The 24,696-nt window shown below is 43.1% G+C and overlaps 1 protein-coding gene and 1 long non-coding RNA gene across 5 annotated transcripts in view; both read left to right on the top strand.

Annotated features, from left to right (window-relative positions):
• The window catches only part of LOC105029110 (arf-GAP with Rho-GAP domain, ANK repeat and PH domain-containing protein 1), a 74,339-nt gene extending 61,630 nt beyond the window's left edge, over nt 1–12,709 (top strand). For 3 of the 4 annotated variants that reach the window (XM_034291450.1, XM_034291452.1, XM_034291453.1), the window contains 18 exons: nt 333–435; nt 534–729; nt 1,061–1,106; nt 1,342–1,505; nt 2,088–2,300; nt 3,252–3,357; nt 3,458–3,605; nt 3,873–3,962; nt 4,082–4,159; nt 4,565–4,682; nt 5,462–5,575; nt 5,691–5,836; nt 5,941–6,023; nt 6,703–6,762; nt 8,958–9,021; nt 10,594–10,746; nt 11,910–11,947; nt 12,286–12,709. In XM_034291450.1, coding sequence (XP_034147341.1) covers nt 333–435; nt 534–729; nt 1,061–1,106; nt 1,342–1,505; nt 2,088–2,300; nt 3,252–3,357; nt 3,458–3,605; nt 3,873–3,962; nt 4,082–4,159; nt 4,565–4,682; nt 5,462–5,575; nt 5,691–5,836; nt 5,941–6,023; nt 6,703–6,762; nt 8,958–9,021; nt 10,594–10,746; nt 11,910–11,927 — 1,900 coding nt within the window. In that variant the 3' untranslated portion in view covers nt 11,928–11,947; nt 12,286–12,709. The remainder of the gene's footprint in view (nt 1–332; nt 436–533; nt 730–1,060; nt 1,107–1,341; nt 1,506–2,087; nt 2,301–3,251; nt 3,358–3,457; nt 3,606–3,872; nt 3,963–4,081; nt 4,160–4,564; nt 4,683–5,461; nt 5,576–5,690; nt 5,837–5,940; nt 6,024–6,702; nt 6,763–8,957; nt 9,022–10,593; nt 10,747–11,909; nt 11,948–12,285) is intronic. The other variant, XM_034291451.1, reaches the window with a different exon arrangement.
• A 488-nt stretch (nt 12,710–13,197) lies between these two features.
• On the top strand, nt 13,198–20,913 carry LOC106023747. The gene is made up of 3 exons (XR_001197872.4): nt 13,198–14,640; nt 16,789–17,046; nt 18,851–20,913. It is a non-coding gene; the product is annotated as an uncharacterized LOC106023747 (long non-coding RNA).
• Nucleotides 20,914–24,696: the final 3,783 nt, after the last annotated feature.

Genomic DNA, 24,696 nt, shown 5'->3' with positions numbered 1-24,696 from the left:
ATAACATAGCCTTGATCGCTAAGTCAGATCAAGGTTTTTGTTCATTTTCGGTCTGTCTGCCACTGTGGCTTCTCCATTTAGGACAAGGTACTATTCCAGTTTTTTGGTGGATTCCATCTAAGTTATTTCAAGGTATTTCTCTTTCTTTTTCTCATAATTTGGTTGTACTAACACGGTTGCTCTCCTGGGTTTGTTTGTGTTGGTGAACAGAGCCCAAAAACTGTCTATGTTCTACTTCTCTATGTTCCTCTTTTCAGAATAATTAGAATTTGTTTAATTGGCTTGGCATAGAAAATGTGAGACATCTCTCTTTCCCACCCTCTCTGTATTAGGTTTGAGTACACATTTAAGCTGTACTCTGATTCTGAGCGTCTCTATCTGTTTGGCACTGACGATCCAGACAGTCACAAGGAGTGGGTCAAATCCATCAGCAAGGTAACTTCTGACACTGATTGACCTAGGTGCTGAAGTTAATGGTGCAATGTTATGTCCCAAATGTCTTGAAATCTGTCCTCAAACCTTCTTCTGCACAGGCGTTTATTCCGTCCAATGCAGAGGCTCTGTTGAGGCTGGGCTTTGAGCGAATTGGGCGGCTAAAATATAAGGATGGGCTTAATCTACAGAGCCCACGGGTTGGTTGGTTCGCTCTGGTTGGCTCCTCCCTCCATGCCTACCTGGAGGACAGCGAGGTAGAGGAAGAGATAAACCTACGCAAACTACAGGAACTCTGTGAGTACACACACAACCATATGTTTTTTTTACCATCAACGTGAGCACTGTCAATTTAGTAACATGCATTTTTTTTTCTTTAAACCTAACCCTAACCTTAACCTAATAATCTAAACTTTATGCCTAAACTGAACCCTGTTAAGTCTTATGCCTAAATGTAACCTTAACCCTCATTGTGAGCTTGATTTTAATTTGAATCCTAACCATAAACTTAAGTCAGATAGAACTAGGAGGATTTTCCTTGTTTTACTATCATAGTGAGGACCAAATATAGTAAAATGGGAACACACACAAACACATTTAAATTGTTTTATATTTGCATTCGTCTCAGCAATCCAGCAGGAGAATGAGGTGCTGGTTCTGGTGGAAAGAGGAAGGTGAGATATCAGTTCTAAAAATATTGTTGTTACTTCCTTCTTTTTTGTTGTTTCTTGAGGGAAGGGAAAGAGGTGTGTAAGGAACAATAGTGGAGACAGTGTGCAAAATGACTGGGGTTTAATGTGCTGAGCTAAGGGCTTGATGCTGCTCTATTAAAGAGATGTAACCTCATTTTATCTTTCACTGCCTCTTTCTCTCGCACCCGCCCCCCTCTCTCACTCCATCTTCCTGTAGGACTCTGTACATGGAGGGGGAGAGGAAGCTGGACTTCCAGGGCTGGTGTGAAGCTATCCAGAGAGCGGCTGGCAGTGCCGGAGACTCTCTTGGTCTGCAGCAACTTACCGAGATGGACATCCCAGTTATTGTGGATCGCTGCATAGACTACATCACGCAATGTGGTGAGTGAGCGTGTGCACGCGCATGTGGTCTTGTGTGAGTTTGGCTGTGTGGTGAATGTGTGCACTTGGCTGTGTGTGTGTGTCTGTATGTTTTGTGCTGCCTCATGTGACTATAATAGTGGGAGTATTGGTTCACGTAGGAACAACAAAACAGCACTGTTCATTTCCTGTCTCTCTCTTTCCTTTTCTCATTCTGTCTCTCAACCTAGTCCAAGTGTTTCCATCCACTCTCTCCCTCCCTTTCCCTTTCTCTATCAGACTCTTCCTCTCTCTCTCTCTCGACCAAAGCATGTGGGGTCTCTCTTCCTCCCTTTGTTTTTTCTGTCTTTTCTGCCTGTGGTTTCTTTCATATTGTTGCTGACTTAGTGACTCACTGGTCTCGCTGAGAATCAGGCCGCTCCTGTTGGGTTCTGGGAAGTTTGTCCTGTTTACTGGTTGGAATGTTAATCTGATCAGTCAGCTGACTCACCCAAACCATTCGCGACTGATTCGGCGGCCCGTTTCCCCTCTGAACCCTGTGTTTTGTTTGGTCAGGAAGAGACATGGAGACAGTGTGTGTGTGTTAACGTGTGCGTGTCTTAGGCCTGACTTCCGAGGGGATTTACCGTAAGAGCGGGGTGAACAGCCGCGTGGCGGCGCTGTGTGAGGCGTTTCGGCGGGATGCCCGTAGCGTGCGCCTGAAAGAGGGGGAACACCAGGTGGACGACGTGTCCAACACGCTCAAGCGCTTCTTCAGAGAGTCCGGAGAAGGCCTGTTCACCATAGAGGCAGCAAGTGCATGGCTCAACACACCCGGTGAGACCCAGAGTTGACCTTAAGCCCCACGCCGTGACCTCGTTCCCCCATTACACTGCACCCTTGCCCTTAACATATTACTCCCACATTCTCATTTGGGTGGGATGTAAGTTGAATGTCTCAAATAATTTTTTTTTAAACGTTATGGCTCGTTTTATATATTTTGGTATTATATTGATTGACTAATACATTATAAAGAAAACATTATAAAGTGAACAAGTCATTGTTATGTATAGGACATATCAGTATTATTTATAAAATCCAGATCAAACGACTATCTATTCAGTCAGCACTTTTTAGGAACTTCCCTAAAGAGAATTCTTAGCTGCCACCTCCAGATCCCCTGTCAGCGTTTCCCTTTGCATGCTCCTTGTGTCTAATAATCTAGAATATCTAGAATCTAGAATGTCTAATAACCTAGAATATCTAGAATCTAGAATGTCTAATAATCTAGAATATCTAGAATCTAGAATGTCTAATAATCTAGAATATTAGACACAAGGTGGAACTCTGTTGTATCTAAATAGCATCCGCCTTTTGTGGGCATCGACTTACATCGTCATAACCACTTTATTTCTCAACAGGGGAAAGATTTTGAAGTGTTTGTGATTGAGCAAGCCTTGGATTTTGTGTGGCGCTTCAATTTTTTGACTGACGTGTTATCGTCTAATAAAACATCCAAGGAAACATCAAACCCTTACTGTCAGATTACTACGTTCTCTTCTCTCTTGTCATGTTGTTTTCTCCCTATTGATAGTTTTGATAAACACATAGTTCAAAACTCCTTTGACCTGGGTCCGATTTCGGACTAGGTAGTGTAGGACCAGGGTGAATCAACCAGGAATCAAAAGCAACCAAACCGACCAGAGCTGAGAATAAGAACTCTTCTTTTCAACACTTTTTGCTAGGTGTTAATTATCTCACGTGCTGGACTCTGTGTGACTGTTTCAGTGGTTCCAGATGAAAGCAAGAAGATCTCTGAGTACCAGCTCCTACTGAGTCGCCTGCCCAGAGTCAACAAGGCCACGCTACGAGCCCTGGTCAATCATCTCTACTGGTGAGACTGACACTCACAGTTTAACTCTCAGGTTCGGTCGCACGTTCACATGCACGGTCATACCATAGAGTGTAACTTGGTGTGTGTGTGTATTCCGCAGCGTGCAGCGGTTTGCGGATCTGAACCAGATGAATCTCCATAACCTGGCCATAGTGTTTGGCCCAACACTGTTCCAGACCGACGGGAAGGACTACACCGCTGGCCGTGTCGTTGAGGAACTCATAGAGCACTACACAGACATCTTTGAGGTCAGAGAATGTTTACTCTAACCCCTGATGAGTGACAGTTGGCAGCTAATGGTTCTGGTTAGAATTGAGGAAGAGGTAAGCCAGATCAGTACCTAGGGAAATCCCTGAGGTGTCGTCTTTGAAGTTAGGCGCCCGCTTTTGCTGGTTAAAGATGGACAACTGTTCCCTCTGGTGGTTGGTTGTGGTATGGTATGGTTTAGTTTGGGTTATATGGTTGTGTCTTGGACAGGCGGGATTGACCACGTGGGTGTTTCTTTTACGCTCCAGGTGGATGAGCAGCAACTGAAGAGGCAGTTGGACGAGATCACGGCCATCATTAAAGTTCGGGAAAAGCTGAACCAGAACTCCAACAACCCAGTGAGTAGCAAGGACACACATACCCACTCACCAAAGATTCACAGGTTCTGTGATCTTGTTCTATGATCCAGCTGAATTGTGATGTATACCTTTTTGTGTGTGTGCGCGTGTGCGTGCAGGCGTCAGGGTCAGCTGGGGATTTTATCTGTACAGTTTACCTGGAGGAGAAGAAGGAGACTGCAGAGCAGCACGTTAAGGTGACCTTCAACCTTTTACCTTACCTGTCATCACCTCCACCTTACAGCGTAAAGATCTTGCGTTGTTTCTTGTAAAATGTTTTTTCCTCTTGGGTGTCATGAGTGAGAGTGTTTGGGTTCATTTTCATTCATTATCATGCTTACACGCTAGACGTCTTTATATTATAAGAGTGCAAACCCTCTCTCCCTGTACTGTGTTATTTATTTACAAATGTCAGCTTGAGCAGTGGTAATAGAAATGATTGTATATGATTTATAATTTGTTTTCCCACCTGTCCCTACCCACCCTACCTGGAGGTAAACCAGAAAACAACCAAATAACAACCAATTACATACCGTAGTTTAAGAAAAATCAATACATTTACAAGCAGTCTAGAACTGAACAACCCTCTTTTCACCCTCCAGATCCCTGGTTCAATGACTGCTGCAGAGCTGACCTGTGAGATCCTGGACCGCCGGAAGATTACAGTCCGAGATAAAGACTACTGGAGCTGCTGGGAAGTCAGTGAGAAGGATGAGACTGGTGAGGAGAGACGTGCTTTCACTAAAGTCAGGTCTTTTTTTCTTTGTGTTTCTTATTTTTCTTTATTGTTTGAGGAGGGAGAGAGCGGTGAGGGAGAGAGCGGTGAGGGAGAGAGCGGTGAGGGAGAGAGCGGTGAGGGAGAGAGCGGTGAGGGAGAGAGCGGTGAGGGAGAGAGCGGTGAGGGAGAGAGGGGTGAGGGAGAGAGGGGTGAGGGAGAGAGCGGTGAGGGAGAGAGGGGTGAGGGAGAGAGGGGTGAGGGAGAGAGGGGTGAGGGGGAGAGCGGTGAGGGAGAGAGCGGTGAGGGAGAGAGCGGTGAGGGGGAGAGCGGTGAGGGGGAGAGAGAGAGGAAAGGAAAATCGGAACAGAATAATAATACATGTTTTTTGGATCACACCAGGTCACTTTTTCTCTCTTATTACATCTGAAACCAAAGCTCTCTCATTCCTTTCTCTCCCCCTTTAATATTTCCACGATACCTCCAAGTAGAAATGTGAGGGAAGAAAACCCGGAGAGTCTGAGTAGAGGAAAACATGATCGTCAAAAATTATTGTCATCTGTATCACTGTTTTTCTCCTAACTTTCACCACAGTTTTCAATGATGTAACAGCGGAAACACGTTTCCTCACCCTCAGCTTCTCTGTACTCAACTCATCTAACATACTTTCGCAAAAGCAAAGTGTTTTTTAAAGAGAAAGGGCACGAGCCAGACAAGAGTCCCTAAAGTGTTCTGTTTGTCCCTCTCTCCCCGCCGTACCTCCGTCCATTTGCGTGGCCCTCAGAGCGTCCGCTGCATCACTTAGAGCGCGTGTTACCCATCCTGCATTCCCTGGGGACCGACTCACACCTGCTGGTCAAGAAACACGTCGCCATGGAGGCCATGCTCGTCTACCTGGGTAAGCGCACTCTCGCACACACGTGTGCACAAACACACAATATAATTCATTTCTCAGCGGTGCTATTGTTATCACCATGATTTGGTATGAACCCCCCACCCCCCCACCCCCACAGCCAGTAAAGTGGATGTGTCCAAGCACGGGATAGTCAAGTTCCGAGAGGAGAGGAGCATTCTGGGTTTGGGGCTGAATACTGGCAGCTTCCATGACCGCTACTTTATCCTCAACTCCATGTGCCTCAGGATGTACAAGGAAGTGAGGGTAAGAGATGCGGGGACACACACACACACACGCGCGCACTCACATGTGCAGGAATGATAACACGCGGCGAACCAGCCAATCTGAGGTGTTTCTACTTCTTTTAGAGTAATCGCCCGGAGAGGGAGTGGCAAGTGAAGAATCTAAAGGTCTATTTAGGCATCAAGAAGAAACTACGACCACCCACATGGTGAGAGCATCTGTCATTTCTTCTAGTCTCTTCCTTGGCTTTGTTGATCATTAGGTCAAAGAAAAGGTGAAGGACTTACAGAGTGAGAGGGCGGGTAAATCCAAAACTTACCAAGTGTCCCAAAGCTGAGGGAGTGACATGATTTTAGGTCTATGTGCTTATTAGACCCTCCTGTGAACTCTTCCAGTGATTGTGCAACCAGGCACCCTCCGTGAACGAAGCGGAGTCCCAGAAGGCCAGAATAATTTCTGAGCCTGCGCAATTCCGCACAAAAACAATTAGGAGTGTGCCTAATTAAATGAAATTATTTTTGAAACACAAATGTGCATAATTCAAGGCACAGGAGTATCACGCCGCTACGAGTGATCCCCTCGGCCCTCTCTGGAAGTCACTGGAAGAGCTTCGTCAACACGGGACAAGAGAGAGGCAGCTGAGCACATTGCGACGGGGTTGGGATTCGTGAAGAGCCAGCCAGCCAAATAAGGCTGAACATGCTTTCTGTTGTAGAGCGGTTTGTCCTCCAGGGGGCAGCCTGACTCCACAAAGTTTTCTAGTCTGTCTGGCCGCTTGTTCCTCAACTCACCCCCCTTTTGCTCCCCCACTCTGTTCTCTCTCATTCTGTCTCTCTCTTTCATTTTTGTCTCTCTCTCTGTCATTCTGTCTCTCTTCCTGTCTGTAGTTGGGGTCTGACGGTGGTCTATGAAAGTGAAAAACAAGACAAGCCAGAGAGGCAACAATGGTAAGTGTGTGTGTGTGTGTGTGTGTGTGTGTGTGTGTGTGTGTGTGTGTGTGTGTGTGTGTGTGGATGGCATTGTGTATGTCAAGCAACATACAGCGAGCAACAACCAAGATTCATCTCATCATAAATGTTCACTTTCGGTTCATATTATTAAACTTGTGTTTGTTGTTGCTGTATGTAAAATGTTTTCCCGTGTCAATGAAGCCCTTTCCATGTAACTTAAAGGGTTTGAGAGTGAAGGTGTCCCATTTCTGTTCTGACAGAGTAAAATGGGTGCAGTTATAAAAACTAGTAACCAACCCTATCAAGGTCCTCATGAGCCCTGGTAACCGTGGCGATGTGGCCACATGACATTTAGACCTGTTAAGTGTCTATGTTGCACTGTGTGTGTCTTGTACATCTGTGTCTTGTACATCTGTGTCTTGTACATCTGTGTGTGTCTTGTACATCTGTGTGTGTCTTGTACATCTGTGTGTGTCTTGTACATCTGTGTCTTGTACATCTGTGTCTTGTACATCTGTGTGTTTCTTGTACATCTGTGTGTGTCTTGTACATCTGTGTGTGTCTTGTACATCTGTGTCTTGTACATCTGTGTGTGTCTTGTACATCTGTGTCTTGTACATCTGTGTCTTGTACATCTGTGTGTTTCTTGTACATCTGTGTGTCATCTGTGTGTGTCTTGTACATCTGTGTCTTGTACATCTGTGTGTGTCTTGTACATCTGTGTGTCATCTGTGTGTGTCTTGTACATCTGTGTTTGCCTTTAATCTCTGAATGTATTTCTGTATGAATGTCATACAGTTGGATGTAGACTGTGTGGCTCATTGTTTGGGGGGGTGACTCAGTATGTATCTGTTGACGAGCTGTGTTGCACTCTAATCACTGGCTCTCTTCATAGTTTAAATTAGATATCACACTGTGTTGACGCCCAGGGGGGCCTGTAACCAGGCTCTGTGTGTCAACCAGAATGTGGTTCAGTGTGGGAATGTGAACTTTTAAAACAAGAATCAGCTATGTTTGCAGGTCTCTCTCTCTTTGTCTTTCTACCTTCCACTCTCTTTTAATCTCTCGTTTTCACAATCAAACTCCAGTGGACTTTATTGAAATGGAAGTCTCGGTATTGAAACATTACCAATGCAATTCAAATGAACAAGGGAAGTCCGTAGACTGTGCGTGACCTCACACAACTTTTTACAACTCTCGAGTTCGTTGGGAGTTGCTGCAGGGTCGTAGGTACAATTGATTTTATGTATGGCCAAAAACTTTAAAGGAACTAACTCTGGAGAGCCGGGACTAACCAGGGAGACATAGGTCATTGTGTATGAGGGCACGTTCACTTCTGAAAACATCAGTTGGCTACAGTACGACAAAACACTGAGGATAACTCCCAGCTAACCGGTTAAACCTGGTCAAATGGTATGTCCCATGGGTCTTCCCAGCCACTCGTCACGGTAGTGTTATAGTGTGAAAAGTTTAAAATCATATTCAACAAAAAATGACAGGTGGTACCATATCTTCGATTTACTTGGGAAAGTATTATCCCTTAGCTTGTGGTCAGCTGTAACATATTCTGCTGCTAACCTTATCACGCCCTTCCCCTGAAATGTTATGTTTATTTTTGTTCAGCAAATTATGAACTATAAAACTTTTATTAAGGAACTCTTATTTGGAGATGCTTACAGTGATTAGAGCATGCATTTTCAGTTCCCCATAAGAATCAAACCCCCAACCCTCGCATTGCAAGACCATGCTCTACTGACTGAGCTGTTTGGTTAACAAGGAATATCCACTGAATGTATGTTTGGGGCAGGTGATTAGAACCCATTCTATCTCAACTGACCCACGTAGATTGCCGTCCTCTCTCCGTCAACCATATTTTTGTGATTTCTCTGATTTTAAATAGCCTTTTTCTTTGTTTTGGGTTTTCTACACTTCTATACAATTCAGCTTAAGTCAAGTATTAATTCAGTCACTCAATAGTATTCCATATTTCTCTGACCTCCAACCTCTCTCCCACTCTCTCTCCCACTCTCTCTCCCACTCTCTCTCCCACTCTCTCTCCAACCTATCTCCCACTCTCTCTATCTCTCTTTCACACTCTCTCTCTTTCACACTCTCTCTCTTTCACACTCTCTCTCTCTCACTCTCTCTCTCTCTCTCTCTCTCTCTCTCTCTCTCTCTCTCTCTCTCTCTAGGTATTTGTGTTGTGATACTCAGAATGAATTGAGGGAGTGGTTCTCCACCTTTCTCAGTATCCAGGTAAGATGACACGTGTGTACACACACACGAACACACAAACCTAATAACAGCAAAGGTACCTGAACATTACAGCTCCCAGGGGCGTTCACAGTACTAACAGTACCACAAATGCCTCATGTTTTGCTAATTTCCCCTTATTTTCCATTTTCCATTTTTCTGTGTTACAATTTGGTGTGTCAGCTTCAGCACGGTATACATGATCTTGTGTTTGGTTTCTCGGCAGCCAGCAATTAAAATGAGACGCCAGCAATTGTGCTCATTTACTGGTCCAGTGCATCACGTCACGCGCCGTGGTTTCCAAACTGTGGATGTTGCTTAAACAATTATGTAGTATCTGAATACTGACGGCTTTATGCATTATGTAGTATCTGAATACTGACGGCTTTAAGCATTATGTAGTATCTGAATACTGACGGCTTTATGCATTATGTAGTATCTGAATACTGACAGCTTTATGCGTTATGTAGTATCTGAATACTGACGGCTTTATGCATTATGTAGTATCTGAATACTGACGGCTTTATGCGTTATGTAGTATCTGAATTATGACGGCTTTATGCGTTATGTAGCATCTGAATACTGACGGCTTTATGCGTTATGTAGTATCTGAATACTCACGGCTTTATGCATTATGTAGTATCTGAATACTGACGGCTTTATGCGTTATGTAGTATCTGAATACTGACGGCTTTATGCGTTATGTAGTATCTGAATACTGACGGCATTATGCATTATGTAGTATCTGAATACTGACGGCTTTGTGCATTATGTAGTATCTGAATACTGACGGCTTTATGCGTTATGTAGTATCTGAATACTGACGGCTTTATGCATTATGTAGTATCTGAATACTGACGGCTTTATGCGTTATGTAGTATCTGAATACTGACGGCTTTATGCATTATGTAGCATCTGAATACTGACGGCTTTATGCATTATGTAGCATCTGAATACTGACGGCTTTATGCATTATGTAGCATCTGAATACTGACGGCTTTATGCGTTATGTAGCTTCTGAATACTGACGGCTTTATGCGTTATGTAGCTTCTGAATACTGACGGCTTTATGCGTTATGTAGCATCTGAATACTGACGGCTTTATGCATTATGTAGCATCTGAATACTGACGGCTTTATGCGTTATGTAGTATCTGAATACTGACGGCTTTATGCATTATGTAGCATCTGAATACTGACGGCTTTATGCATTATGTAGCATCTGAATACTGACGGCTTTATGCATTATGTAGCATCTGAATACTGACGGCTTTATGCGTTATGTAGCTTCTGAATACTGACGGCTTTATGCGTTATGTAGCTTCTGAATACTGACGGCTTTATGCGTTATGTAGCATCTGAATACTGACGGCTTTATGCATTATGTAGTATCTGAATACTGACGGCTTTATGCGGTATGTAGGCTTTATGCATTATGTAGTATCTGAATACTGACGGCTTTATGCGTTATGTAGTATCTGAATACTGACGGCTTTATGCACATTTGCAATTATAAACATTTTAGAATAAATGTCAGGGTATAATGTTTTGCTCTCTCTCTCTCTGTGTCTCTCAGTATGACGGTAACATGTGGCCTGTGGACTCGGTCCCGACACGCGTGTCCCGTGCGGTGGACACACGGCACGGTAACGTGGCGTTGATTCCTTTGCGTGGCAGCGAGAATGAGATGCGGAACAGCGTTGCAGCTTTCACCGCCGACCCGCTTGGTGTGAGTCAAACGTCCAATTACGGGCCTATCAGAGGCTGATCAGGCGCTGACACGGTCACTCCCCACCAAACCCTCCGGTTAGGGTGGATCTCCTCTGAACTGTGGATTTGCCCCGACGACACTCATTGCAGCCACATACACATCCAGGGTGTGCAGTGGTTGTCCCGCTGTGTGCTGCTTTGACCAAGTGTTGGTTGAGGTCACACAGTAAGCTTCCATGTGCTCGACAAACAACAGCGTGTGGGAATCCACATTGAACACATACTGTGTTTGGCATGCCTGCTAACACTCACCATTCCACATGAAAGAGTTCGTGTCAGCCAGTCTGAACGAATAAATCTCTCTCACTCTCTTTCACTCAGTTCAGCTCAAAGGGGCTTTATTGGCCTGAGAAACAACCAGTGCGTTAAAATTCCCAAAGCAAAACAGTTAACGCTAAACGCAACAGTTTTATTATTTAAATATGTATATAAACCACCAACCACAGTTCTTTCTGGGTCTCCCTGGTGGCACGTAGGTCTGAGTGACTGCCTGGGTGTACGGCTGCTTCATTGTGTCCAGGAGTTGAAGGATGTCCGGGGGGTATGGGTTGGATGACGCTGTCCAGGGGGTATGGGTTGGATGACACTGTCCAGGGGGTATGGGTTGGATGACACTGTCCAGGGGGTATGGGTTGGATGACACTGTCCAGGGGGTATGGGTTGGATGACACTGTCCAGGGGGTATGGGTTGGATGACACTATCCAGGGTGTATGGGTTGGATGACACTATCCAGGGTGTATGGGTAGGATGACGCTGTCCAGGGTGTATGGGTTGGATGACACTATCCAGGGTGTATGGGTAGGATGTGGGACGGGGCTGCCTCGTCTCTCTGTGCTGCATCAATGCCCTTCTAGTGGAAGCTAAATCTTTTGCCGGTGAATGCGCTCTCCTCTAAGCGCGCAGGTACCAGGGAATACTCTGACTGTGCAAACACTGTGATGAAAACAGAGGTTTGGTGAAATGTGCGTCAGAGGACGTCTCCCACTTTGACCCTCACTGACTGGGGTGAGGGTGGGTTGGGGGTGGGACGGGAGTGCATTGAGTGTGTGGGTCCAGACATTTAAAGGCCATGGCTATTACATCCAACAAAATAAAATTTTCTCTCTCTATGTCTCTTACAGCTCTTTAGAGATGTCTGATAATGTGGCCTGACAAAAAGGTGAGACAAATGTTTTTTTGTGCACGATTGTTTGTGTGTGTGGGTGTGTGGGTGTGTGTGTGTGTGTGTCTGGTTATCTAATTGTGTGTGTGTGTGTGTGTCTAATTATCTAATTGTCTGTGTGTGTGTGTGTCTGGTTATCTAATTGTCTGTGTGTGTGTCTGGTTATCTAATTGTCTGTCTGTGTGTGTGTGTGTGTGTGTGTGTGTGTGTGTGTGGTTATCTAATTGTTTGTGTGTGTGTGTCTGGTTATCTAATTGTCTGTGTGTGTGTGTGTGTGTGTGTGTGTGTGTGTGTGAGAATGTCTGGTTATCTAATTGTCTGTGTGTGTTCCATAGCAGAGACGACCACCAGCTGTAGAACCCACGGACTCTTCCAAACATTCCATTAACAGCAACTCTAGGACCTGAATAACTACACCCACACACACACACACACCCCTAAACGGGGTTGGCATCACAAGGAGAGAGAGACTCTGTGTCTTTTAAGAATGCCTGGTAACCGTGGCTACGCAGACGGGCAGGAAACACTCCAGCTATTGGCTGAAAGACTGAGAGATGAAGAACACTGGGAGTACGTCGTTGTTACTGATGCAGCTCGTCTGTCTGTCCCTCAGAGACGCCCCTGAGACCTTAGGATGGCTGGAGCTAATGGGATGACGGTCACTGACGCCCAACCTTCACTGTCCCCCCCCACATCCCAAACACACTGTCCCCCCGCATCCCAAACACACTGTCCCCCCCACATCCCAAACACACTGTCCCCCCGCATCCCAAACACACTGTCCCCCCGCATCCCAAACACACTGTCCCCCCGCATCCCAAACACACTGTCCCCCCCCACATCCCAAACACACTGTCCCCCCCACATCCCAAACACACTGTCCCCCCGCATCCCAAACACACTGTCCCCCCCACATCCCAAACACACTGTCCCCCCGCATCCCAAACACACTGTCCCCCCGCATCCCAAACACACTGTCCCCCCCACATCCCAAACACACTGTCCCCCCCACATCCCAAACACACTGTCCCCCCACATCCCAACCTTCACTGTCCCCCCCACATCCCAAACACACTGTCCCCCCCACATCCCAAACACACTGTCCCCCCCGCATCCCAAACACACTGTCCCCCCCACATCCCAAACACACTGTCCCCCCCACATCCCAAACACACTGCCCCCCACCCCTCCCGTTTTGTACATACCTGACCCCCCTCCCCATTTGTCTACACACAGAGTAGACACAAGTGTTCACACAGAGTTAGATAGAGGACTAGAGGTATGTACTGATTGTTGCCATTTAAAGGATTGTTGTCATTATAAAGTAGGTGTCAACTAGGTGCGCATTTCTGTGAGTTGTAATTTGGGTATTACATGAAACATTTTTAACGTTATATCACTACCATCTAGTGGCCACTATAAATAAGTAACAAGGCTCCGGCACTTAATGGCCATGCTAAACCCCCAACATTCACTTAAACACTTGTTCTCATAATCTCACATATGAAGGCGAGACCTGTATCTAACTCTGTGTTCACCCCATATCTACCTGTTGTTCTCCTGACGTGTTTTAAAGAGTGTAATTATTTATTGGTCCAGAAGAAGGAACAGCGTGTGAACGGTAGGGGAGGGGCATTTTCTCCATATAGTATTCTTCGTGTAGGTCAAAGCTAAGGTATGGTGAAGTTTATTTTTTTTTAGACAAAGATGACACCATTAGTCATTCGGTGGGTTCCATAAAACAAGGGGGTGCCGTGTTGACGCGTGCCGCCCAGCTCTCTGACTAAAGTGACATCCTTGCACTCTTTTCTAGACCTTAACCTGTAGACTCTCCGGGAGTATTTTTTGTGCTCATATCAGTTTTTGTACGCTCACCTTCAGTCTACGGAAGGATGTCGGGTGTACGCACTCCACCTGTTCTGTTGCAAGGGTATTTAACAGGTAGGGTCTTAGCGTTCTGATAGCAAACTTTAGTTTTAGGACTTCTGTTTGGAATAGTGATTACACCCCAGACCACTACTGTTCTGACTTTCTCTTGGATCATAAGCACCTGATCCTGCTGCATTAGAAACATTTCTGCCAGGGAGCTGGGTGAATCACGAACATTTGCTTGTTTACAGGTGACACTCTTCTGAAACAGTCAGTAAGGAAAACAACACCTACACTGTTTGAGTAGACCAGCCTGATCTCGTGGGCACAAATTGTTTTCCGTTTGAGTGAACAAAAGTGTGAAAACAGCAATCGCTTTGGCATCATGAGGCTGGCGTGACTGACCTTACTGTTCAGAAACGACCCACAGATACGAAAACGTGCACAATCTGTGTTTTTTCATTAGTGTCAGCATAAACCCGCCAACATCTAAAATGTAACATATCTGTTTTGACTTGTCTCCTACATTCATTTTTATGTGAAGGTAACTTTTGTAAGTACTGCAGTCAGTTAGTTACTGCAGGTATAGATTTTAATAAAGTCAATGTTCTTTTGTTCTACATGCGCAAGACTGTTTGAAAAGATTCAGCACCCTATGACACTTGATTAACTGCATTCTGTGCTCTGCGTCAGTTCTAGGAATGACAACCCAACTGTTTCCATGGTGCCTAGGATGGTGACGTCATAGCTGAGAATATACACTGCCTTGCAAACATATTCAAGGCTCTGAACAAATCTACCATATCACTGGATTACAAATGGTACATTAAAATGGCATTCTGCTGCACATTTTATTTTAAAACACTGACAATCAAAATCATATATTGGTGACATGGTTTTATTTTGGGAAGTGTTTGTAGCGAAAATAAATGGAAATATGTTGCTTGCTTAAGTATTCAATCCCTAAAAATTGCTTGCATAAGTATTCAATCCCTACAAATTAATTATTGGTAAAAACACATTTTGCTACAATAACAGCTTCAAATATTTTGGTAAGTATATACCAGTTTTGATTATAGTGTCGGATGAACAACGAGTGTCAGTTGAATAACGATTATGGACTGCAATTTTATAATAGTCCCGGAGATTGACAATTGCATTGAAATCTGGATTTTTACTAGGCAACTGTGGAACATTCAGCTTCTTGTTCTGGAGCCCCTACAATATTGCTTTGGCCTTGTGCTTGGGATAATGGTCCTACTGAAAGATGTATTTCTTCCCAAGCTTTAATTTCTTGAAGCAGATATTCTTGTAGTATTTCCCTGTGTTTTGCTCCATGAATTATTCATTCAATTTTAACAAGATGCCCAGTCCCTGCTAATAAGAAGCATCCCCACAGCATGATGCTGCCACTGCCAAAGTTACCTGCATGGAATTTTACAGCAAGGGCAGTGTAACATTACCTGAATGTTATGGCAAGGGCAGTGTAACATTACCTGTATATTACAGCAAGGGCAGTGTAACATTACCTATATGTTACAGCAAGGGCAGTGTAACATTACCTATATGTTACAGCAAGGGCAGTGTAACATTACCTGTATGTTACGACAAGGGCAGTGTAACATTACCGGTATGTACGACAAGGGCAAGGTAACATTACCTGTATGTTACGGCAAGGGCAGTGTTAAGTTTGTGCCTCTATTTTAGTTATGGCCAAAAAACTCTATCAAGGTCTCATCTGACCACAAAACCTTCCCACAATGCAGCTGTGTCATTGTTATGCTTTCAGATGGTACTTTTTGAGTAATGGCTTCTTTATTGCCACTTTCCAATACAGGTTAGTTTAATTAAAGCACATGATATGATTGATCAGTGAACCATAACTCCACTCCCAGCCCTTAAACTTCTATGTCTTTCAAAGTTATTGCTGGCCTCATACTGGTTTCTCTCAGAAGTCCACTTGATACAGGCCAATAGTAATTGTGTCCTTGTTAGTTCAATTTCTTTGTAGACTGGGAGCTTTCACCACACAGGGGTTGAATACTTAGGTAAGCAACATAATTGTTTTTGATTTTTCCTTAAAAATATCTCTGAACCTTAAAGCCAACATCACCTTAAAATAATTTGTTTAATTACCAGTGTTGTCAAATGAAATATAAAAAAGAACAAAATGTCAAATTACATAGATCATTCAGTAAATTGTTATTCATACGATTATTCAAATACACAATGTCAAAATGTATTCAGACCCCTTTCACCACATTATGTTATAAACTGTTTTAAAAATAAAAAAAATATCATCAATCTACACACAAGAACCCATAATGTCAAAGCTAAAACAAGTTTTCAGCAGTCTGTCCCAATTTATTGGAAATAAAATACAGGGAAAGTATTCACACCCTTTATTCAGTACTTGTGGCAGTGATCACAGCTTGGAATATTCAAGGGTATGTCTCTACCTGCTTTGCACACATTTGTAGATCCTCTCACGCTGTGTCAGATTGGATGGGACGGGCGTCAGTGAACTCTGTCTCAGGTCACCCCACAGTTGTTCAATCAGATTCAAGCCTGAGCTTTTTCCAAGCTCTTCTATTTCACAATAATGGAGCCCACTGTGCTGCTGGGAACGTATAATGCTTTAGCAATTTTTCATAACCTTCCCCAGGTGGCTATGTTTTGGTTCTGACATAAACAGTGAAGTTTAAGACCTTATATAAAAACTTGTGCCTTTCTACATAATTCCAATCAATTGAATATGCCACAGATGGAATCCAATCTGAATCAATTTGGCACATATACAAAAAAAAAATTGTGCTTTTCCGTTTATGGTGTATTTTGAGTAGATAATGAATTATGGTTATAACACAAGAAAATGTGAAGTGAAGGGGTCTGAATACTTTCCCAAGGCCTTGTAAGCATTCAGCATGGACTCATTAGGCAGACATTCTTTTTATTTTTCGTCCACAAAGCTGGGAGACGAACACACACCCACCCACCCTGCAGGAAAGGAGCAGAAGGATAAAACTTTTCGTCTTTCACACGCACACCCACGTATTCTGATGTCTCTTTGTCCTGTGGCTTTTAATGTCGCTGTAATATGGAAGCCTGCAGAGGTTTGTGTGTGTATGAGTCATCGGTGGTCCCACCAGCTCTCTTCTCATCGTCCTGAGCCAAGCCGACACAACAGGGTCACCCTGCACCTCAGGACACACGCCAGAGACCCAGCAGTGAGTGTTGACTCTTTGTGTGCGTGTGTTTTGTGTGTGTGTGTGTATGAGTCTCTGGTCATGACATTTCTCCATGTAACTCCTCTGTGGACAGCCATGGGGCAGTAGATGTACTGCTGTCAGAAGTTCTTTGGCTGGACAACCAACGATAAACATTAGAGATCATTGTGAAAGGTTCCCGGTCAGACACCTCCGGGGATTGGGCTAAACAAGGCTCCTACAGATGACTCACCCACACCGGGCCGTTTTAACCTGGTTGGGGTCCCTGGGCTACAGGTCTTTATGAGGCTTTTATTGACTCCGTAGTCGGTATAATGCAATCATGATAAGATGATCTTGCCCTTGCTACAGTTACCAAAGTGTTTATATAGTAATTACAAACTAGCGTACAAAGAAAATTTGGAGCCAGATGTTATAAAATACAGTGGATATAAAAAGTCTGCACACCCCTAAAATGCCAGGTTTTTGTGAGGTAATGGAATGAGAAAAAAGATAAATCATGTCAGAACTGTCAGCGCACTTATGGTAAGGTTTTCATTTTTCATTTGTTTGTTTTTCAATTGAATTGTACACATTATAGGTCTCATTAAAAGTGGAAAAAGTTCTGACATGATTTATCTCTCTCATTCTTTTACATCACAAAAACCTGGCATTTTAACAGGGGTGTGTAGACTTTTTATATCCACTGTATGGAGTGTATCTGTGTAGACTATTTAACGTGCAGCAGCCATCATCTCTGCTGTGGTAGTAGGGTTGAGTGCATTGACTAGTCTGGAACTAGTCAGTATTTTATGACAGGCTACTAACATGCATCCTTCTTGCCAGGGTGAAGTTAAAAGCTATTTACTGGTCATTTGTTTGAGAATATGGAAACGAGATAACCTGGCCCCATGGTAGCCAATATTAAACTGGAAAAATTCAGTTAGGGGCTCCAAGATGGCGGCTTGAGCAGGCACTTCCTACAGGGGTCCGAGCCCAGAGGTATAATCCTCCAATTCATGTCACTATTCTGAAAGGATGTCACTTGAAATGCAGCATAGAAGTAATGTCAAGTGCCAAACAGTCTCATTCTACTGATGTCAGCTTCTGGAGATGAGAGCGAGGGGTAATGATTTAAGGTTTCTAATTGCTCTGAAAGTTCTGCCAGAGCCATTAGAAGTATTTTGCACTCTGACCCCTTGGTCTGAGTCTGTGACCCCATGGTCACTTTGTCTTGTTACCAACTGCAACGACACAACTATTGCCAACGTTTAGGGTACAATTCCAGACTTCCAAATGGCCGGTTATTTGGCTACATGGGAAACTATATTCTCCATTGGCTGAATTATTCTAGAATGCCTTACTTTTAATATTCAGGAATTGAAACATTGCTCCTATTGTTTCAGTTAACAGATGGTACCTGGGACAGGGCTCCTCTACGAATGCAGGTGTAAAACAGTTACAGAGATAATTGGCTTTGGGAAGTACCTATGGAAATATGTATTTATTTTTGAGAATACTTGATTTGAAGAAGAGCGTGTAATTACTAGGATCACTTCTCTTTATCAGAAGCCTATTCAAAGTCTCTCTGGAATTGGAATTGTCCATATGTAAAAAGATTTTGTCAAGATATTTGTAGACTTGTAATTGACCAAATTCTTATTGATTTCATTCTATTATAGGAGAATGTGCTGCTTGGTTTTCATATTAATGATAAGAAAAGGGAAAAAACATTTATCTCCTTAATGTTATTTTATTAGTGGAAACTCATAGATGCATATTTACAAATAGAAAGCCTCTTTTGTGTCTCATCTTGCTCCTCCAGTGTGAGAAGAGCTGCTGGCGGAGTAACTGGGAGCTTGTTCACATGATCCAGGCTGTCAGCTAGCCCAGTTGTTGCTGCTAGCTCATCATCCTAGCAGTTGTGGCTGTTTACCTCACAGTTGGCAGCAGATTGGGACTGGGAGCTGGCTGGCTAACCGTAATACAACGTTAGTTCTGATCATTTTTAGCATATCTTGGTCTCTGAGCTCAACCTTAGGTCCCACTGTCATACTCACTGATATTTTGAACAGGCTTGGCTACTAGCTAGAGTGGACATGACTTGAGGAACATCAACGTTAGCGGCCAAACATTGCGCAAGTATGACAAATCAGTAATTAAAATATTCCAAAAATGACAAATACAATTATATTTGTGGGGTTCCTAATTTCATTAAATAAACAGAAAAATGTGTTTGTCATCATTTGGCAGCTGCCTCAGACTTTTGGTATATAACATATTATATAGCTAGGCAACCCTATATTTATTTTTACCCAATTGCCTGGGGCCCCTACACATAAATACTAAGTCAAGTAAACCTCCTGTACTTTGGTGAATAGACTCGCTCACCGCCTAACATGTCCATAAATAAGAAAACACAAACAGAAGACAATATGTTGTACTGGACATAACCCCTATCCTCACACAGCACAACATGGCACTTCAGTCATTCCAAGTTGGCATTATCAGGAGTGTATTGGCCACATTTGATTTGAAGCTAATCATATTGCAAGTTGTGGCTATGAACTGAGCAATATTTCTGACATTAGATTACATCCAGTCTAGTCTCAACCAGCCACTTTATACGTACAAGTTAACCAGCTATAGCCTACAACACTAAATTAAATGTTCCTTCAAATGGCTAACTAGCTGGCTTCTATGGTAACGTTATTTCATCAGTCAACCAAGTTGTAACAGCCTTCAAAACTTTTGGGGGAAGGTTTCTGGGAATGTTATTACCATTATTCTAACTCCTTGTGAGAAGCCCTTCTGATTTACGGTACATGGTGGTGCTCAAATAAGAATGTTAGAATTGATTTCCATTTAACTTATGAGTTGAAATTGGAATTTAATCACCAAAATCCATTTAAAACTAATCAATAAGATATATGGACACTACGTCAAAACCAGGAGCTGTTCTTGGAAATATACCACAAACCACAAGAAGCCTTATTTCTATTATTATCCAGTTACCATGTAATTAGAACGGTAAAGAGTAATGTAATATCATACCCGTGAGGTCTCACATATTTAATGGCTTTAAACCAATCAGCATTCAGAATTTGAACCACCTAGTAAGTTTATGATTTGCATTAGAGTTTGTTTGAAAGGATAAATAATAATGGAATATACTGTGGGATATTTCTCTTTAATATTGCATGCTGTGTACTGTTTTAACCTTTGTGCTTTGAACATTTTATTTCAACCAACCATTTAATGTTTGGAAGAGGATGGATGGAGGCCTAAAAAAAGGCTATTTAGCATGCAAAGCTTGTTGTGCTGTGTGAAGTGGGTGGGACAGCCTATGGGTTTGGGAGGATTACATTAATTCATCCAGATCATCGGGGGGATCATCATTTGACAGAATACAGCCTGCGCTGTGGCAATATGTTTACTTGTCTTTTATAGTGCATACAATAATAGTCAGGGAAAAAAGTCATGTTGATAGTTATAGTTAGCATTTTTTGTAATGATTTATGGACATAACCTTTTGAAGGGCTGAATACCTCAGCTGTAGGCTATATTGTCGCCATTTAGCTGAATACATTATTGACCAAAATTTGTTCCAGCCCTACATATGGCTGTAAATCAAAATGTATGTATAAATTAAGCACTTATCAAACTATTTGGCAAAAATAATTAAATGTGCCCGAAAAATATATCTTTGAAAATGTGTTTATGGTGCTGGCCGTGTGCTAACAGAAACCATAATGAGAAATGCATAGAACGAGTTATCTATCCTTGGCTTTTAGAGGCAATCTGGGTCAACTTGAGGGAGTAAATGAATGCATTTCGGGAAGTGTGATATTTTATAAGAGACCATTGCACCTTTTTCTTTGCTTTCCAGAAAAGTTGAAAAGGAAGGTTTTGAGTGAGAAACAGAAGGGTTAAAATTAAGAGACCACTGCAAATTGAACGCTTCTGTTCCTCACTCGACTTTGCTTTTCAACTTTTTTGGAAAGGAAAGAAAAAGGTGCAATGGTCTCTTATTTTTTTCTGGAGATGTAAATTCAAATATATGTTTACTTTTCTCTGGAAAGTTTGTTTCAACATTTCAATATCTTTGTATGTAACAAGTTTTGAATCTTAAGCATATATTCTTTTAAGGATACTTCACCAATTGGTGGACCAGAATGGAAAGAGGTCTATTAAAGTGCCTGTCAATACAAAAGGCATTTGAAATCAGTCTCATGTTTTTCTACATCGATTAAAATTCAAGAACTGAATTGAAATTTGAGGCCCTCTGATTCGATTCTGAATGAGCTCAGGCCTTTTAAGAGAATAATGAGGCAGCAGTGATGATGGGAGAAGCTAGCATATAAGCTGCAGAGCGACTGATTTAGTCCTTTGAATGTCGTGTCTGGCCAGCTTAACGCCTGATTTTTATCACCAATTACAGCTATTCAGTAGGAACAGTTCAGAGAGCCATCCCCATGGCAACCCTTTCGCCAGATCTTCACTTTTCCTGCGGAATCAATTTGCTGCAGGTTGCGTAACTATCCTGTGCAACCCACACTGTCGGAGAGTTGGCAGAAGTGATTATCACTTCTTAGGGTTAGAGGGGACAGCTATCTTAGTGCTGCTCTGTCTGTCTGTCTGCCTGTCTGTCTAGAGGTCCGTACATTATCAGCAGATCTTTGGTTTAGGAGAGACAAAGGGAGGAAAAGAGAAAAAAGGCTACAAAAATAAATCCATCATAACACCCTGTTTTCTTTGCACCAACAAGACTGCTTCCTTATTTGCACCAACTTTCCCGACAGCTGTTTTTGTTGAAGCAAAACGTGACGGAAAGCTGCTCTGGACAAGGGTGTCCTGTCAAAGAATAAAATATCAAAAGTGACAAAGTGAGAAGAGGAGAGGGTTGGAGGGGGGGGGGCATATATGATGGGGACGGGGGAGGACAGGACGAGACAGCGAGGTCTAATGAGAGATTATTCATGCTGAAGATGCTAAAGGCTGGTCTGCCACTAGCTGTTCGGACTCGTGTTTGTGTGTGTGTGGGCCGACAGTAAGGACGATACCCTCTAATCACTGTACAGTCTAATTGCTGTGAATACAAACATGATGACAGACATGGGTGAGTCTGCAGGGCACAAACACGCCCCACGCTGAGTTCTATGGGGCAGATGAAGTCAGTGTTCCAGCTGTAATGCCTTGTTAAAACAGAAGAGGAGTTTGTTGGGAGCTGCCCACAGTGAGGCGTGAGGAGAAACAGAAGAGGAGTTTGTTGGGAGCTGCCCACAGTGAGGCGTGAGGAGAAACAGAAGAGGAGTTTGTTGGGAGCTGCTCACAGTGAGGCGTGAGGAGAAACAGAAGAGGAGTTTGTTAGGAGCTGCCCACAGTGAGGCGTGAGGAGAAACAGAAGAGGAGTTTGTTAGGAGCTGCCCACAGTGAGGCGTGAGGAGAAACAGAAGAGGAGTTTGTTGGGAGCTGTCCACAGTGAGGAGTGAGGAGAAACAGAAGAGGAGTTTGTTAGGAGCTGCTCACAGTGAGGTGTGAGGAGAAACAGTAACCATTGCTCCCACTTAAAATAGTTTCAAAAAACTTAGCTGTCACAAGATGAATAGTGGTGTGTGTGTGGTCTCCCTCTCTCTCTCACACACACACACAAACACACTCAAAATCAATGCAGGCTAGCCACAGTTCTGCCATTCTTTGGTCTCTCATTAGTGTTCGTCTGCTGTGGTAAAAGCCTCAGTGTTACACTTAGTGTGGATCAATACCTCTCCCTTTCTCTCTTTTGATCTTTGTCCCTTGCACTCTCTCTTATTACACACACTCTCTCTTATTACACACACTCTCTCTTATTACACACACTCTCTCTTACCCTGTCTTCTCTCTGTTTCTCTACCTGTCTTGTCTCTCTCTAACCCTGTCTTCTCTCTGTTTCTCTACCTGTCTTGTCTCTCTCTCTAACCCTGACTTCTCTCTTTCTCTACCTGTCATATCTCTCTCTCTAACCCTGTCTTATATGTAAATTAGTGCTGTCATCAGTAGTTAATCCCGATTAATTGCAATTTTGGAATATTTTTAAATGTGGCCCTAAATTACTTCTAGGCTCAGGCAACATTTTTCATGTCATTAGAATGGGGTTCGTGTGGGGGCCTGAAAACATTAGCTTTCCTGATGGCTGGTGAGCGACAACCAAATACTTGTATACTTTATTCAATTATTCCCAAATTCCACCTTATGCATAAGGTAGGGTACTTAAATAATAGGCAGTTGCATGTGGTAGGTCAGGTGGTTCGAGATGTTTATCTACATGCGTTAATCAGTGGAGAGCTGTAATTTATGCTGAGCACAGATGTTGTTTGTTAATTTAACTATTCAAATGTATTCTGGTAGAAACACGACTGGCAACAACATAATAATGACAACTTACTATGCTACTGTACAATATGTCAGCAGGTGGATTCACACACACCCAGCATCTCTGGGACAGTTGGAAAAGAGTTTGGGGAGCCACCGCGGGTTGTCCTTCTTGTTCGAAGGATTTTTGGAAGGAGAATGGGGTTGTGGGACGGAAGCTGTGCAGACAGCTCTGCTCAAGTCAAGCACCAACTGCGGATGGCTTTGAGGTCAAAATAGGAATATCCAAGTCATGTGACTCGTCCACATCTCTGCTAATAGGCAAAAGTTTGAAAACACTTCAACATTGAATTATCACTCTCTATGTCCACCTGACATTCCCTACTGGTCACTCCCTATTATCAGCCTTTTCTAGGCTAAAGTTCAAAATGTAAATGCACTGGAAAACAACAGCGTTTTGCCATTAAATACACCCTTTCAGCTAGCCCACCACTGTTTTTTATTGAAAGGTATGTTTGAGATAAAATATTATTTATGTACGGACAAGTGGCAACTCGTGGAATTCATCTTGCCCCACTGACCAGACATGATGTAATAACAAACTGATCAGTCTTTTTTTTTCTTCACTGGAAGGTAAGAAAGGTAGCTAAAACTTTCTAGTGGACACTTCAGAGAAGACTGATCTGATGTGTGACACAAATTAAAAGGAAATATATATACTTACGGATTTGGCTGGATGATAAACTGCCTTTTAAAATACATGTTGATGAACTCTGTAAAAGACTGAAGATCAAGTTAGGCTTCCTCTATAGAGACAGAACATGTTTGTCCAACACAAATAAAAGATAGATTGTGCAAGCTTATTGTATGTCGGTTATGTACTATCATGGGTGGATCTTAAAGATTTTTGGCACTTGCCAGCCAGCCTAGTAGGGTGCATTCAAGATTATGTAATGTTTACATTGAACGTTAACGGCAACTGGTAGGCTAATGAATGTGATCATGACATCCTTAATGTTTTGGCGCTAAACTAATTTTAAAATGATTGACGTGTTTCGTAGCTTGTACAGAGACAAGGACATTACTATACAGTTGTAGCTACAGTAACCAAGGGGGCGGAGCTTTGCAAAGGTTCAGACTATTTATTTCAAGGCGAGTCTGGCGGACTGATTGTGAGCTTCATAATACGAAGGCCAATGACTCATTACCTTAGTCACCGCATTTAATACACCCTCAAATAAATCTATAAAAGTTCTGACGGTCTAGTGCAGTGTTTCCCAATCCTGGTCCTCGGGACCCAAAGGGGTGCACGTTTTTGTT

The sequence above is a fragment of the Esox lucius genome, chromosome 1 (assembly GCF_011004845.1).
Source record: "Esox lucius isolate fEsoLuc1 chromosome 1, fEsoLuc1.pri, whole genome shotgun sequence".
Lineage (NCBI taxonomy): Eukaryota > Metazoa > Chordata > Actinopteri > Esociformes > Esocidae > Esox > Esox lucius.
Note: the sequence above shows the minus strand (reverse complement) of the source record. Positions and strands in the feature narration are given on the sequence as shown.